General features: G+C 50.3%; 1 protein-coding gene and 1 long non-coding RNA gene across 2 annotated transcripts in view; one reads left to right on the top strand and one right to left on the bottom strand.

Moving 5' to 3' along the window:
- The window catches only part of LOC117308331 (uncharacterized), a 97,015-nt gene extending 84,008 nt beyond the window's left edge, over positions 1-13,007 (top strand). The window contains exons 4-5 of the long non-coding RNA XR_004522307.2: positions 8,009-8,082; positions 9,245-13,007. This is a non-coding gene — a long non-coding RNA (uncharacterized lncRNA). The remainder of the gene's footprint in view (positions 1-8,008; positions 8,083-9,244) is intronic.
- Positions 303-2,276, bottom strand: LOC141276567 (uncharacterized). The gene is made up of 2 exons (XM_073793144.1): positions 2,050-2,276; positions 303-1,872 (listed from the first exon to the last, which is right to left on the bottom strand). The coding sequence occupies exon 2, from the start codon at positions 1,506-1,508 to the stop codon at positions 648-650; it is 861 nt and encodes a 286-aa protein (XP_073649245.1). The 5' UTR covers positions 1,509-1,872; positions 2,050-2,276; the 3' UTR covers positions 303-647.
- Positions 13,008-14,052: the final 1,045 nt, after the last annotated feature.

Below are 14,052 nucleotides of genomic sequence, written 5' to 3'. Positions count from 1 at the left end.
CCGCCCCGACCCAAAGCTCCGCGGCGGGCGGGGGGAGGCGGGGGGAGGAGGAGGCGGCGGCGGCGAGGGGGGTGGAAGGAGGAGGAGGAGGAGGAGGGATGAGGAGCGGCCGCGGCGGCGGGGAGGGCGGGAGCTGGTGGAGGGAGGCGCCCCCCCCCCCCACGGGTACCCGGGGAGGGGGTCCCTCTGCCCGCGCCCGGGACGGGACGGGACGGGCCTGGGAGACGCCCCCTCGCCCCCCTGGCTCGGGCCCCAAGCGGGGCCGGCCACGGGGGGAGAGGGGGCGTCTCCGAGCCGGTGACGACCCCTCGCACGACGCCAACGCTCCACCCCCCGGGCCGCGTCGCCCAGCGGCCCCCGAGGCCGAGCCCCCTCCCCCCTCCCGCGGGCGCCGCCGAGGGGCCGGGGTGGGCGGAAGGGGAGGGAGCGCGAGCCAGAGCCCGGACTTAGGAAATTTTTCGAAAAGAAGAGAGAGACAGAGAGAGCTAGAGAGCAGGGAGTGTGGAAGAAGCGAGGCGAGCACGAACCAAAGGACAGAGCAACCGAAAAGGAAAATGTGTCCAAACACACACACACAAATACTCAATAAAACTCCACACTACACAACGATGGTGGTGTCTGGTGGCGGGGAGGGGGCGGGGGTCTGACTAGATGAGCCGCTCCTCGCGCCCCTGGCGCTGGGCGCCATGGCCCGAGCCGAAGGCACCCGAGGTCCCGGGGCGCCCATGGCCTCTGCGCTTGGCCCGGCCGCCCACGAAGGAGAAGAAGGCGCAGCCCAGGAACATTCGGAAGCAGCAGATCGCCCCGAAAAAGAAGCCGCAGCCGCGGCCCTGCTCCGGGCGCTTCTGCAGCAGGAAATCGAGTACCCACGCGGGGCTGCGCACGGAGAGAACCGGGAAGGTCAGGAGCGGCAGGTGGGCGCTCAGCGCGCTGATCTTCAGCAGCCCGGACCCCCACACGGCGCCCCTGAAGCCCCGCAAGGCGTCGAACAGGTCGTCCTCGTCGCTCGAGTCCGTGTCCCACTCGATCCAGATCCTACTCGTGGCCCCGGCGCCGGCGCCCACGCCGCCCCCGTCGGCGCCCTCCGCGGCGCCCTCGTCTGCGCCGCCGGCGGCGGTAGCGGCGGCGACCTCCAGGCCTCGGGCCTCCTCCTGGGCTTCTGGCACCTTCTTCTTCTTCTTCTTCTTCTCCTTCTTCTTCTTCTTCTTCTGCATCTTCTCCAACTTCTTCCTCTCCTTCTCCTTCTTCTTCTCCTCGTTTCTTCTCTGCTCCAGTAGCTTCCTCTCGATCTTCCGCCGCTCCTTTTCGGTCAGCAACTTCTCGGAGGACGCCTCTTGCTCTGGCTTCTTGGGGGGCTTCTCGGTGTCCCCTTTCTTCCGCGGTGCGCGCGGCTCGGCCAGCGCTGCAGCCACCGCCGCAGCTTCGGCAGCCACCTCGGCCGCAGCCAACGCTGTCTTCCTCTCGCTCTCCACCGCCCAAGCTTTGATCTTCATGGCCATCTTCAGCATGGTGGCTCGGCCACCTCGGGGTGCCTGGCTCTCGCCTGGCCCGGGCGCCCTGCTTGCCCCCGGCCTCGGGCTGGCCGGACCCCGTGCGCCCCGTGTCGGGGGAATCGGCTGCGATCCCCGCTGCGCTGCCCCGGGGCCGCGGAGCGCGGCTGCCGGGCTTCGTTCGGGCTGCTGGGCTGGCTGCCTAAGAGTTAGCGCCAAAAAAGGGTGAGCAAACGAAAAAGGGGCGAGAACAAACCAAAAAGCACCCAACAACACGAGAAATCAAAAAGCAACAAGAAACGTCAAACAACTCAAAAAAGAAAAGTGCAGAGGCGCGATGGCACGAGGTTGCTGTTACCCTCAGGCGCTCCTTGGTTAGGCTCTTGGGTACGCCAATGGAGAAGAGAAAAGAGAAGAGAGAGAGAATTGGAGGGTGCCCGGGAGGCGCGGGCAGGGCGGCAGTGCTGGGGCGCCCCTGCCCCGTCCCGGCCCCGGTGGCTATTTCCCCGCGCCGGGCGACTCGCACTTCCGCGGGAGGCCACGGTGCCCCCGGACTTACATGTGAGTGAGGTGCACTCACACGCAAGGCAGTGCCTGCCTGCCTGCCTGCCGGCCGCCCGCCGCCGCCCCGCGAGGGGACAGGAGTTCGCTCCAGCCGCGGCGCCGCAGCCCGGAGCCAGAGAGCCTGCGAGCCAGCGAGCGAGCCGCGCCGGGCCGGCCACCTGACGCAGCCCGCTCCGCGGTGCCGACGCGACTGAGTGTCCCCGCCGGAGAGCAGCGCTCCTAAGCAGCCCGATGACGCCCCAGCCTCTTCAGAGGACGGACCCACCGTGGCGGCCCCTATAAACCGAAGGGGAAGCCGAAAAATCGGCCCGCCGGGGACGCGCCCAAACGGGCCGCCGCGCACCCCGGAGGTGCAGGCCGGTGCGGGGGCCACGCGGGAGTGGGCGCGGGGCGCGGGGGACGCGGTGGCGGGGGCCGAGGGGGCGCCCAAGGCGGTGGGCGCCGGACCCCGCCTCCCAGACCTGCCTCCCAATTTTCGGTGAGTGGTGTAGCCCTGGGCGGCGTGCAAAGTGTGCGACGGCGGCGCTTACCCCTGCTGCGCGCCTCCTTACCTCCAGCTTCCCGGTTAGCGCGCGCGGAGACCGCCACCCACCCCTCCCTCCCGGCGGCGCGTGCCCGGCGGCGGGTCGTCCGATGAGAGGTGTTATGTGAGCGCGAAAAACGAGCATCGCAAGAGCAAGCAGGCGCCGGCGACTCGAGAGCCGAGCGGTGGTGGCCGGGGCCGCGAGGTCTGCGCCCCCGGAGTCCTCCTGGGCGGGACAGGTGGCGGGCCAGGGCGTCCCAGTTATACGAGGCCGGGCCGGGGTGCCGCGGGGGGATGCTCTGGAACAGACGGAAAAGTAGTTTATTGAACACGAATTTGTTTGAGAATTGTTTAAAGACTTTCAAGTGTCCCACCCCAGCCCGGTCCCATATGAGGATGCGGTACAGCGTGGTGGGTGAACAGCAGTCACACCAAGTTCTCAACGACTCGGCCGCGGCTCACTTTTCCTGGGACCTTGGTTGAGTCTCCTGGTTGAGCCCTGCGCGTGTCTGCTTGGGTACAATTCATTCATTCAGTCAATAAAAGTTTGGTCCGTGCGGCCCACCTTGGGCCCAGGTGAGTCAAGAGTAGCCCAGCCGTCAAGCTAAGACTTGGCAACTGCCTTTGGTGGGTCGCGGCTGCCTGCCGGTCAACCCCAGTCCATAAAGTAGTCGTGAACTCTCTCCCGCCTTTAACTTTCTTTCACTTCGAAACAGTAAAACTTTGGATGTTTGGGGGCATAGAAAGAAAGGAAGAGGCAGCCTACTTGTAAATGGAAACACAGCTAACATACCTAGGGGGTGGGGTGATTGTTCGGTTGGGTCAGAGGCCTTGAGTAAACTGTCCAAAGAGTGTTGTTTTCTTTGAAAATAGACACTGTTAACCATTCAACGGGACTGCTGCAATCCCCCGCTTCTCCTCAGTTTGCTCAACTCAAAGTAAGAAAAGTTGTGTCAGATGAAGATGTCCGCTATTACTGTTCTTGGCCCCATCCAGTACACCTCTACCCTCCTTCTACAAGGCCTCACTTTATGGACCTGAAAGACAGCGGAGGGCAATTCAAAGCCAGCAGAGAACACTTGGAATTAAGAACAGGAAGCGAAATCTTCACGCCAGACCCTCATGATCTACATCTGCTACCTCGCCTGACTGCGGGTCTCAGACTCTCTCGAACTCTGCAGAAAAGTTGCTGTGCTTGCCCTTTCCTCCTCACATCTAAGTAAGCCAGGTCTTGATCACACTCTGGATATGGTCTCTCCTTCTTACACAAAAATACACCTTCTTTCGACAAAAACTCAAAGGAACTACCGTTCGTCTAAACAAAAGCCGATAAAAATATTTACCCTATAGACGGGAATGTTGTCCTAAGCAAATTCGACAGTAAGGCTGTTTGCAAAGATCATGACACAATCATTCACCAACTAGATTAGAAACTACCTAAAGACGGGGCCCAAGTTTTATACCTTTATATCTTAAATAAAAACCTGTTGGTTGAATTTGATTCATCAACTGATTGTCATTTTTAAAAATTGGTGAAGACTTATAAGGAGGAGGAATAGGCCAGACATTTTCTGCTCCATTTGTTCCAAAGCATCTTTCCTTCCTGCTTCTAATGTGGCAAAGCGCAAATACATCGTATTTAAGAGCAAGGAGGAAAATAGTAACCAATACAACCTCGATACTTATGCCAGTAGCTACACATTACTACAATGAATATAATGAAGGCTCCTTATTTGGAAATCCCTGAGTTGGGTTACCATCTCCCCCCTTTTAGATAAATATCACACCTGAACTTTGAAAGGAGTGAAGCTGTCCCATGTCATATACTGACATATATTCCAGGCAAGGCACAATCGGGACTACTGTCCTAGAATGAATAAAGCAAGGTCTGGCTTCAGTCATTTCAACTTCTAACCTGGCAGGCCATCCTTGAAAAAAAAAATTGTGTGAAGTGTAGGTTTCAGCTATATTTTATTATGACCAACCACTGATGGACAAATAAAGCATTTACTTTGTAAATAAATGACAGCAGGTGGAATCAAGGGTTTACAGGTAAGCAAAGGCCACTGAGAGCTCTGAAACACAAGCTCGTTTGTGGTCTGTTCAGCTTTCTGTTTTCACCCGACACAAAGTGAAAGATGAGATTTTTACTTAATTGGCGTGGTGAGCTGATACCGTCTACAGTTTTCAGTCTAGCATTTGACCTACCTGGGCCTTAAACATTTTAATAAAAATTAAAAAAAAAAGGCTTTCAGGTTTGGAGGCCACCATGCGTGACCTTTTCATATGAATTAGTAATTTATTTTAATAGGTTGTTACCATTTTAAGCGCCTGGTTTATGCTTTGCGAGTGAGCAATCCATTAGCATAATTCTTGGAACAGTCCAGACTCTAGAGTTTTCCAGTGGAAGGGGCCTCTTTTTTGGCTCAGGGAGAGATGGAAGTTGTGGAAATTTTAAGCTCCAGAGAGGGGCAAAGGGCCAGAATGTCCTGGGTGTAAAATGCCTGGTTCAGGTGACTTGCTTCATGCCAAAGCCGGCAAGTTGGGATAATAACACAACCGTAACCTAAAGCACTAGGTCACCTCACGATACAACTTGGTAAAACAGATGGGCGTCCCACCGCTATACACAGGGCCGGCCTAGCAAAAGCTCTTTCCAGCAATGCAGACTTTACAACAATGGATGCATTCGCATGTCATGCCGGGGTCTGAATTTTGTGGTCTTGTAAGCTTCGTATTTATGGGTGGATGTGTTCCCTGGCTCTTTTGCACCTTCCTGTCTGAGAAAGAATGCCTCGTCTGCTCTTAAAAGAAACAGACTCGCTATAGCTTAGTATCTTGAAAACATTTTTACACTTAATGATGTAATTCAGTTTTTGGACAAGGGTGTTCTTTTTGGCCTTTCATTAGATGGGGTCACTGTAAGATCCCAGAGAAAACAGAATTATAATATTATTTTAGTAGCCTAGGGAACAATAAATAGGTTTCCACTGAAACAGAAACCTTAGCTGTAAGGTTTTAATAATAGCGCTTAGCACTTCAATGGTGCTTTCTGTCTTTAAAGCACGTTTCGCGCTTTATTTAACTAGAATTACTGAAATTGTTGCAACTGAATGTGACTTGAAGCCTGCACGATACCGATGAGGAAGCAGGTATTGTAAAAAGCGTTTTCCTAGTTCCAGTTAATCCCCCGTAAGAAGGTTCTATTACTTAGGACCATAAAGTTCTTAAAAATCTAATGTCGTGATTACCTAGGGCATTTTTTTTTCCCTTGTCATATTCACTAGTTAATAATGGCAACCACAAAGTAATCCAAAACTGGCGTTCAGAACTAAACATGGTGCTCAAGTTAGTACAACTTCATTTCAAAAGCCCTGACATTAAGGGACTAACTAACTACAAGGCCATATGAAATCTCCCGATTTAATTTCTATCAACTAATTTTAAAAATAATTTGTTTTTAATTTAGAACATACTCGAATCCAAACAAAATATAGGGGCGCATTGGCCAATGTGTTTGGACCCAGTGGCTTTGAGATACCAATCAAACGTCTACTTAAAACCACAGTTCACAAAACGAGGGCAGTTGCGACTTCTGTGCCTTTATGGATCTTCCTTGACTTTGATGTGTGGACACCATCGAAGAGAGAAACTTCCTGGTCTCCATGGATGCCCAGTTCCCAGGACGATTAGTGCCCTTCTCACAACATCCCCAGGAGCCCCAGAGTGAGTGGGAGTGGACTTTTACCAAAGCCAGCATCTACTTTAAAAGGGGAAACAATAAAGTAGAGACGACGTGCATTACAATGTTCCTTTTAAAAACTCAAACCTAAATAATATGATACATATGGTAGCCCTGAAAAGATTCTAGATGGATAACTCGGATTAGGGGCTTACTGATATCAACCACAGACCGATGGACCCGCTTACTGGAGATCTTGGGGCGGGGACAAAAAGATGTAAATTTGTTACCACTCTATAGCAGGAAAGTTAATTTTCCTAAACTAAGATACCTTTAGCCTCCCTTGGGGGCGGGATTTCACGAGGACTAAGGTGATGGGAAAGCCTGTTGCTTAGAACTTTTAATTTGGCCTTGAGGATGGGAACTCATCCAGGATGGGGAATAATGCAGGCAGGACTAGTTAAAAACAGGTGCAGGTCAGCTAACTTTTGTTTTTATTTACAAGATGCCTTATTTAAATGACATTTTGATCCAACATCTTACTTAACAAGTACCAACAGGAAAAAATAAAACAAAAAGCAAGTTGGCGCGATCAAGAGAGTCTCAAAGTCCTAAGAAGATCTCTGTAGATAAAAGAAGCTCTTTAATTGCTCTGATTTTAAAGATTTTCCTGTTTTTTTTTCCTTTTCTTTTCATTGCATTCAATTCTTCAAACTTAGCCCCATACGATTAAGAGTTCAGAGCGTTAAACACTCTGGATGAATCAGGTAATACATTTCCTTTCATTAAATGCTGTTTTGTGTATACATATATACGTAGGAAACAACTGCTAAATACAACTTTTACATCTTGGGGTTTTACTTTATTTACCTACCAGCCAAGCATGGGTGGCCGTTTTCAAACAGGCTTGCACTTAGTTACTAGCCTCAGTTTGGGACAAGTGAGATTCTGACAGGGCTGTAGGTGTCACCTGCCCTCGTAGCTGAACCCTCCTCTCTAAACCCACTTCCGCCTGCTGTTGGTAAACCCGGAATTAAGCAATTAATGGGACATAATTAGTCACACGTTTAATTTATCTACAACTGTAGGTACCTTTTCATCTGTGTTTACCCACACACGTTGAAATTGAAAAACGTGTAATTATAGTTTAGCTCCTCCTCTTTCCCCGGGTCTTTATTTTGAGGGGGCACAAGTGCTTGGCTCCCAGAGGATGAAGGGCAGCCTCCTCCTTTGCACGTGGCTACACGTTAAGTCCCAGCCAGAGGCTGTGCCCGCCACTCCCTCCCTCACTCAGCACTTCATGGAGGGCTTGGCAGCCCGCACGGCCCCCTCCCCGACAAGTCAGGAGCCCACTCGACTCAGCGGAGCCCAGAGGGCACTGTGGCTTCCTAAGGTCTTTGCCGACCTCTGGAAGTTAGGAGGAGGAGAAGACTATCCAGCCAAAGCATCAGGCATTTGCAATCAGTCTGGGGATCAGATGAAAAGGAGATGTTTTTATGAGCTACAGACCTCAGCTTTACCCACACCCACGTCCCGGGGTCTCTGCCCGCCGCCCAGAAAGGGGAAAGAGGCCTCTGCCCGCTTTCTCCAACATTCCTGTCTCTCAGTCGCTTAAGTCTCTACTACCTTCTCAGATTACGGCTCCTTTTGTGCTAATTACACTGAAAAAATTGAAAGAATGTCGCTGACTTTACAAAGAACACAAAGCAAGGCTTGCTTTAAAAACTAAATATAGCCAATTTCTTTCAGAAGGCAGACAACTCAGCTTTCAAACGATTTGTACTATGTGGATGAACTGCAGATGGACAGCTACGAAGACCCAGGTAACAGAAGGGAGGATACGTCTAACATGTGTGTTGCTCCGGGGGGCCATTTACATCAAATCCCAAATCTGGTTAATGATCAACTTTCCCCATCCCACCCACCAGCACTTCATTGTAAATTAAGACTTGCCACAGGGACTTCCCTGGTGGCCCAGTGGTTAGGGCTCCGCGCTTCCACTGCAGGGGGCGAGGGTTCGATCCCTGGTTGGGGAACTAAGATCCCACATGCTGTTCGGTGTGGCCAAAACTTAAAAAAGAAAAGACAATATTTGTCAATGATGGCAGACTAATATAAGCTTACCATGAAAAAGGAAAGGGATGGAATGCCAATGTGTAGAAAGCTATGTATTACGCAGGTAAAAATATAAATGAAAGGAAAAGAAAGTCTAACTTCTCACTCTGGGAGGCTGTGGCTGCCAGAGAATGAGAGGATGCTGTTTCTGCAGCTCCTGTTCGCCATTATATAAGAAATGGTCTTTTAAAAGGAGAACTGGGAAGTGTCTGTTACTGGCCAAGAAAACTATGGATGACACCCCCGCCCTCCCTCTATGAAATCCTCTAAGGGTTAATAGGTGAACAGTAGCAGCTTGGAATGATTTATTTTTCTAAGGAACATTAAATACTGAATTGCTTATGCTGAAATAATGCCACAGCTGTGACCCTTAGGGCTGAATTTTGGACACGGGCACAAGTGACAGGTGTGCTCGATGTATGCCCAGCTTGGCTGAAGCGATGCCTAACTCAAGTCACCCCCCCGCTCACCCCACCCCCCCGATTAATTGGTGGGGACTCTGGAGCCAGCCAGGAAAGGGCCTTTTGCCACGGAAGACCATGTGTGCTCAGCCGTCAACAAAAATGCCAGCCTTTGAGGGGGATGGAGGCCCTGCTCCCTGAATAGAAAACAAGAAAATCAAGACAGACCTCAGAAGACAGGGGAAAGAGGAAGTGGGAGCCGAGAGGTCTGATCAAGATCAGACCCTTCTAGGTTTTAAAGCAAACAGATCTGTCCTATAATTGGCTCTTGAAGGATTTTAGCAAACGAAGCAAGCCCAGGATTCTAGGAAATGTGTCACCAAAATTGGTATTATTAGAGGAAGTGGCACAAAGCTAGAAATACAGAGTCTAATCTGTAACATACTAATTACACCTATTTTTATCCCAGGGTTGCAGTGACCTAACGCCAAGAAATGAAAACTCTAGAAAACTAGCCCTTCACGTATACAAGACATGAACACCCTGAGGGCAGGGGCCACAGGGCAAAGGTTTCACTGAGTCCTTTAATCTGACCTGCGGTTAGAAATCAGCAGTCACGAAGGTAGCCAACTTTCGAGGGAACTTGGCAACAGTGGAGGAGGGCCCGTGAGGCTCCAGCCCAAACCTTGGGAGCTCCGGTATGAAGTCAGCATGCTGGTAAGAGGACGACTCTGGAATGTCAAAGTCCGGCCTGAGCAAAATGCCTACGGGGTGTCCTGGTCTGCAGAGGGCAGAAAGAAAGCTCTGCTGAGCCGAAAAGGAGCCTAGATGAAAAAGCTTTCGTTGGTCCATCCCACCAGCCACACAAAGGCCCTGGGTCCCTATCCTCCAGCAAGATGTTGCCAGATGGCTGACGGACAGAGAACCACCTCCAAAAGTGGACAAATCTCCCACTTTGGGGACTGGTTCCAATAAGGGTGCTTCTCACTGTGATGGTTGAAGGCATCAACCAGCTTAAAGCAGCATTAGGTTTTTTGCTTCCTTATCCTGAAAAGACAAATCTCTGCCTTCTGAGTACCAGGATATTTTCATAATTGTACTCTCCGCTTCAAAAAGCCTAGCTGTGAAAGAATCTTTCAAAGGAAGTTGATATAAAACTTAGTTGGGACCCAAAGACATCTAATCTGCAAGTTAAATGGATATTCCATGCATTCATAACCATTCAAAGCATCCTAATGTCTAGAGAAACCTAACTGGCCCCATCCTATCATGATGTTATTATTAACCCGGGCCTCAGGGGGGCGCCCTAGAGCAGGGGAACTTAAAGTCATTCTCAGCCTTAAAAGTGAATTTCTTAAACGGTTTTCTATTAGTTAAATCAGTAATTAGTCTAAATACATCATTTCAGTAATCTGCCATGAGTCAGTTGAATGCAAAATGGGGGGAAAAACTGTGGGCTAACTAGGGTGATCCCCAAGGACACAATGTTTTAATCTTAGATATAAAATAACTTTATATTTCATTTGCCTTGCACATTCTTAAATGTGTTAAATAGATGTGTATTCCTCAACCTGGCATAACTACATATCCTCTAGATTTACTGAGCGTACAGAAGGCAGACAGGGCAACTTTGTGGAAAAAAAAAAAAAGAAGAAGAAAGAAGAAAACTAAAGAATAGAACTCTACAACAAAAATGTAGTTTCTAAAATGGATGCCAAAGTAGAAAAGATATTGAGAGAAAAATATATGTGTATTTCAGCAAAACTACAAACACACCAAAACAGGTACCAGCAGCATGAAAACCCCAGGGGAACAAACCCAAAAAATCACTCTAATTTACAGTAACTGAACCCTTGGCTTTACCTTCCTCCCAACACCTGATAATTCTGTGAAATCACCCAGCTGTCACTCTTTTCCTTTTAGAAACATGACACTGATTTGTCTTTATTAGAATTCAGAGGTCTGCTTGATGGGGCCCCTAATAAATGTAAGTCATCATCACTTCTTGACCTTTTTTCCCCTGAAATTCTCGGTACGCGGTTAAACTGCTGAAAACATATTTGCAAGGTTCTGTGACTGTAACATAAAAATAAAGGATCAAGGCTGGGTGGCTTTGGAGGTCTGAGCACATCTGGGCTCCGCCCTGCCTGCACCCCAGAGGGAAAATAAAGCAGATCGATTAGAAACAGCATCTGGGGGTAATAGCAACGCTCTGCTTTGGGCTGAGCTGTCTGCAAATAGGAATGCTCTGCACAAGACTGAAGTACAGGAGGGGGTGTGCCAAGGAGCCCTTGCCCCTTCCTCTGCCCCTCCTAGCATCCCCTTCCTCCCCCACCTGCCTGGCTACTGAGTGCCTTGAAAGAGCAGGAAAAAACCCTGTAGCCCAGAGAGCCTCAATTAGCTATCCACGTGAGAAAGAAAGAAAAAGATTGATGATGGAGTCCTAGTTATGGTGACTTTGAGATAAAAGGATGGGGGGCGGCTTTTTCAAGAAACTGAATCATGACGCTTTTTTTTTTTTTTTCTATAAAAGCAACACTTGTCGTTCTTATTTGTTCACTGGCTGCACTGGACTGGTGGTACCCTAAAACAAAATGAGGGCAGGTGGTCTCAGCCTTCACCACATCCTAAGATGGCCTCAGGCACCAGACAAATCTTGACCCTGACCGTGATGTTGCCAAGAGCCTAGTCATAAAGACTCCCCCCCTCTGCACGCCTGCCTGTGAAGACTGGGGTCCCCCCCTCCCCTCTACTGCAGACTTCAGATGGCCACTGCAGAGAAAGCGAGAGGGTCTATGACATCTTATTCGTGTCCCCTCTACTTCCTCATTCCTCAGAGAGCAGAGGAACGGCTTCTAAGGTCTGTTCCCTCCAATTCCTAAAAATAAGTTTCCCTGCAGCATTGGGTTGGGGGGATGTCAGGGTAGGTGGTCAGATAAGCTGTTTCTCAAATATTTGACAAACCGGCTGTCTGTGGACAAAACAACCAGTTGCTTTTCCACGATTGAACTTTCGACCAAATTGATTGGATGCTTTGGTGTCAAGACGACAAAAACTCAAGTCAAAAAGATCAGCAGAATAGGAAATTGTGGGCGACAAAAAAAAAAACAAAACAAAAACCAAACAAACAAAAACCATACTACAGTAGGAAGCATTACTTTTTCTAGCAACAAAAATCTGAGTTTTCAGGTTGTGCTAAATGACTCCAAATTCGCCAGTGAAGAGACGGCAGAGAGAATGGATTTTTAAAAAGGTTATATCGTTCCTATTTATTTGGGTTCGCTGCTGCCGGAAAGTGGCTCGGAGCCCTCTTTTTTTAGCACTCTATAAGATGTAAATGGTCTAAATTAAGAAGCCATCTAATCTCCACCAATATTAATTCTGACATGAAAAATGAGACCAATTCTTCAAACAGGATTATGATCCCCACCACCCGACATTAACCGATCACCTCACCCTGTTTCTCAAAGAACAGGATATTTTCCTTTTCCAAAGTGCCTATTTATTTCTAAGAGTGGATCCTCACACACCTCCCTTATTCCGACATTGAAAAGGTACAGCCTCCTAACGTGGGCTGCTTTGATACCCCCCTCACCCCCAACTCAGCAAGCTTTTTTGTCTTATTTGTCTTTTTTTGTGTTTTTTTCCCTCCAAACTAAAATCCCTCTAAAATAGCTAAACACCCCAACGGTCGTAAGTTGGGATGCTGCCCCTTCCTCCTTGCAGACTGAACTGCCGGATCCTAAAATTGTTTTCCAAGCAGAAAAGGGAAAACTGAGAAAAATAAAGATTTTTTTTTCCTCATGTTTTCTCCTCAACCGGTCCATTGAAATCAGCAGGATCACGGTTCCTCCGTCTATGCAGCAGGCAGAATCACCGTGCGTCCAGATAAAGAATTTGCCTTTTGGCTGGGCTCAGATGGGGACACTGCAGTTGTTCTAGAAAAAGGAGGCATCTCTGTATCCCTGCAGTACCGCCTCAGCAGCCCAGGACCCCGACCCCCTCCCATAAGATCTCGCAGATGCTGCATTTGGCTTGTGAGTCCTCTTGGTACGTGCAAGAAATAAACTGGCTTTACTCGGAAATGTCCATCATTCACCTACCACACAAAGCCCTAAGTCCCTGCTGTTTCATTATCCTCTGCCCGGTAATAATCATCAAAATCAGAAGGGTCTCCAGCAGCACGATGATTCAGTCAGGGGCATAAGGGATCCCAGGAAAATCATGGATTGTTTGGGAGAACTTGCCACATAGAGAGCCTCCCTGGGGAGAGGGGAATAAGGCCCCTCGGTGTTTATCGCAAGGCTGCGGGGTGCTCTCTCTGGGCGACATCACTTTTAACAGAGACATCGGGTAATTTAGTTACACAAGAGCAGCGGAGGTGAGCAGGGTCAGATCATCTCTCCTGTTCTGTGTAGTTCTGTCCTAGAGGCTCTCCAGCAGCCTGCACTTGGTGTTTGCAAGGCATGAAAGGGTCCTAAAACGGAGGAGGGGGCTGAAATAATGCACCTTCTATGCCTTTTTGTCCCCCCCCCCCTCCATCCCCGGGGACCCGCGGGCAATGTGGATGCATGTGGCTGCTATCTTCCTCACATTCCCAAGCCCAGGAGCTAAGGCTCTTTTCAGCTGAGAGACACTGCCAGCACGAATCCCAGGGCCACCTTCAGGGGCTGTTAGCAACCCAGTTGGGGGCGGGGGTGGGTGGGGGTTCCTGAGGGCTCAATGTCTAAGGTCAACGCAGGGTGGGTGGAAGGGGAAATGGGCCCTTTCCCTGATTCTCGCTTGAGCTGAAAGAAACTGATTAACATCTGCTTTCCACCTCTTTTCCCATCGCTAAAACGCCGCCTCTGCCCTCAGAACAGCAGCCCCAGGCCTGCAGGGCTCTCTCTGGCCTCCTCTGCAGCTCCAAGGCCCTGGAATGGCCATTTGAACCAAGCACCTGACTTAACAAAAAAAAAAACAATAAAAAAACAACCCACCATTTTCAAGAATGAGACGTACGGCCACTGAAAACCCCTCGGCTGCTTTCAAAGCCGATGGAGCAGAACACAAGCTAGACCCCCCCCCCACCCCGCCCTCCAAGGCTCGGGGTTAAAGTCACAGCTCACCCCACAGAGGGGAAGGGGGAAGCCGGCACCCAGCAGCTGGCTAAGTTCTGCCCTACCGGCCCTTCCTATGCCCGGCTCAACCCTGCCTGCAAACAGCGGGCCTGACCGGCGCAACGGGGGCCGGGACCCAGGACCGTGCGGGGGGCGCTTCCCTCCCTCCTTCAGTGTA

Source organism: Tursiops truncatus, chromosome 15 (genome assembly GCF_011762595.2).
Source record: "Tursiops truncatus isolate mTurTru1 chromosome 15, mTurTru1.mat.Y, whole genome shotgun sequence".
Taxonomy (NCBI): domain Eukaryota; kingdom Metazoa; phylum Chordata; class Mammalia; order Artiodactyla; family Delphinidae; genus Tursiops; species Tursiops truncatus.
The sequence above is the reverse complement of the archived record's forward strand: the minus strand, read 5'-3'. Positions and strand labels throughout refer to the sequence as shown.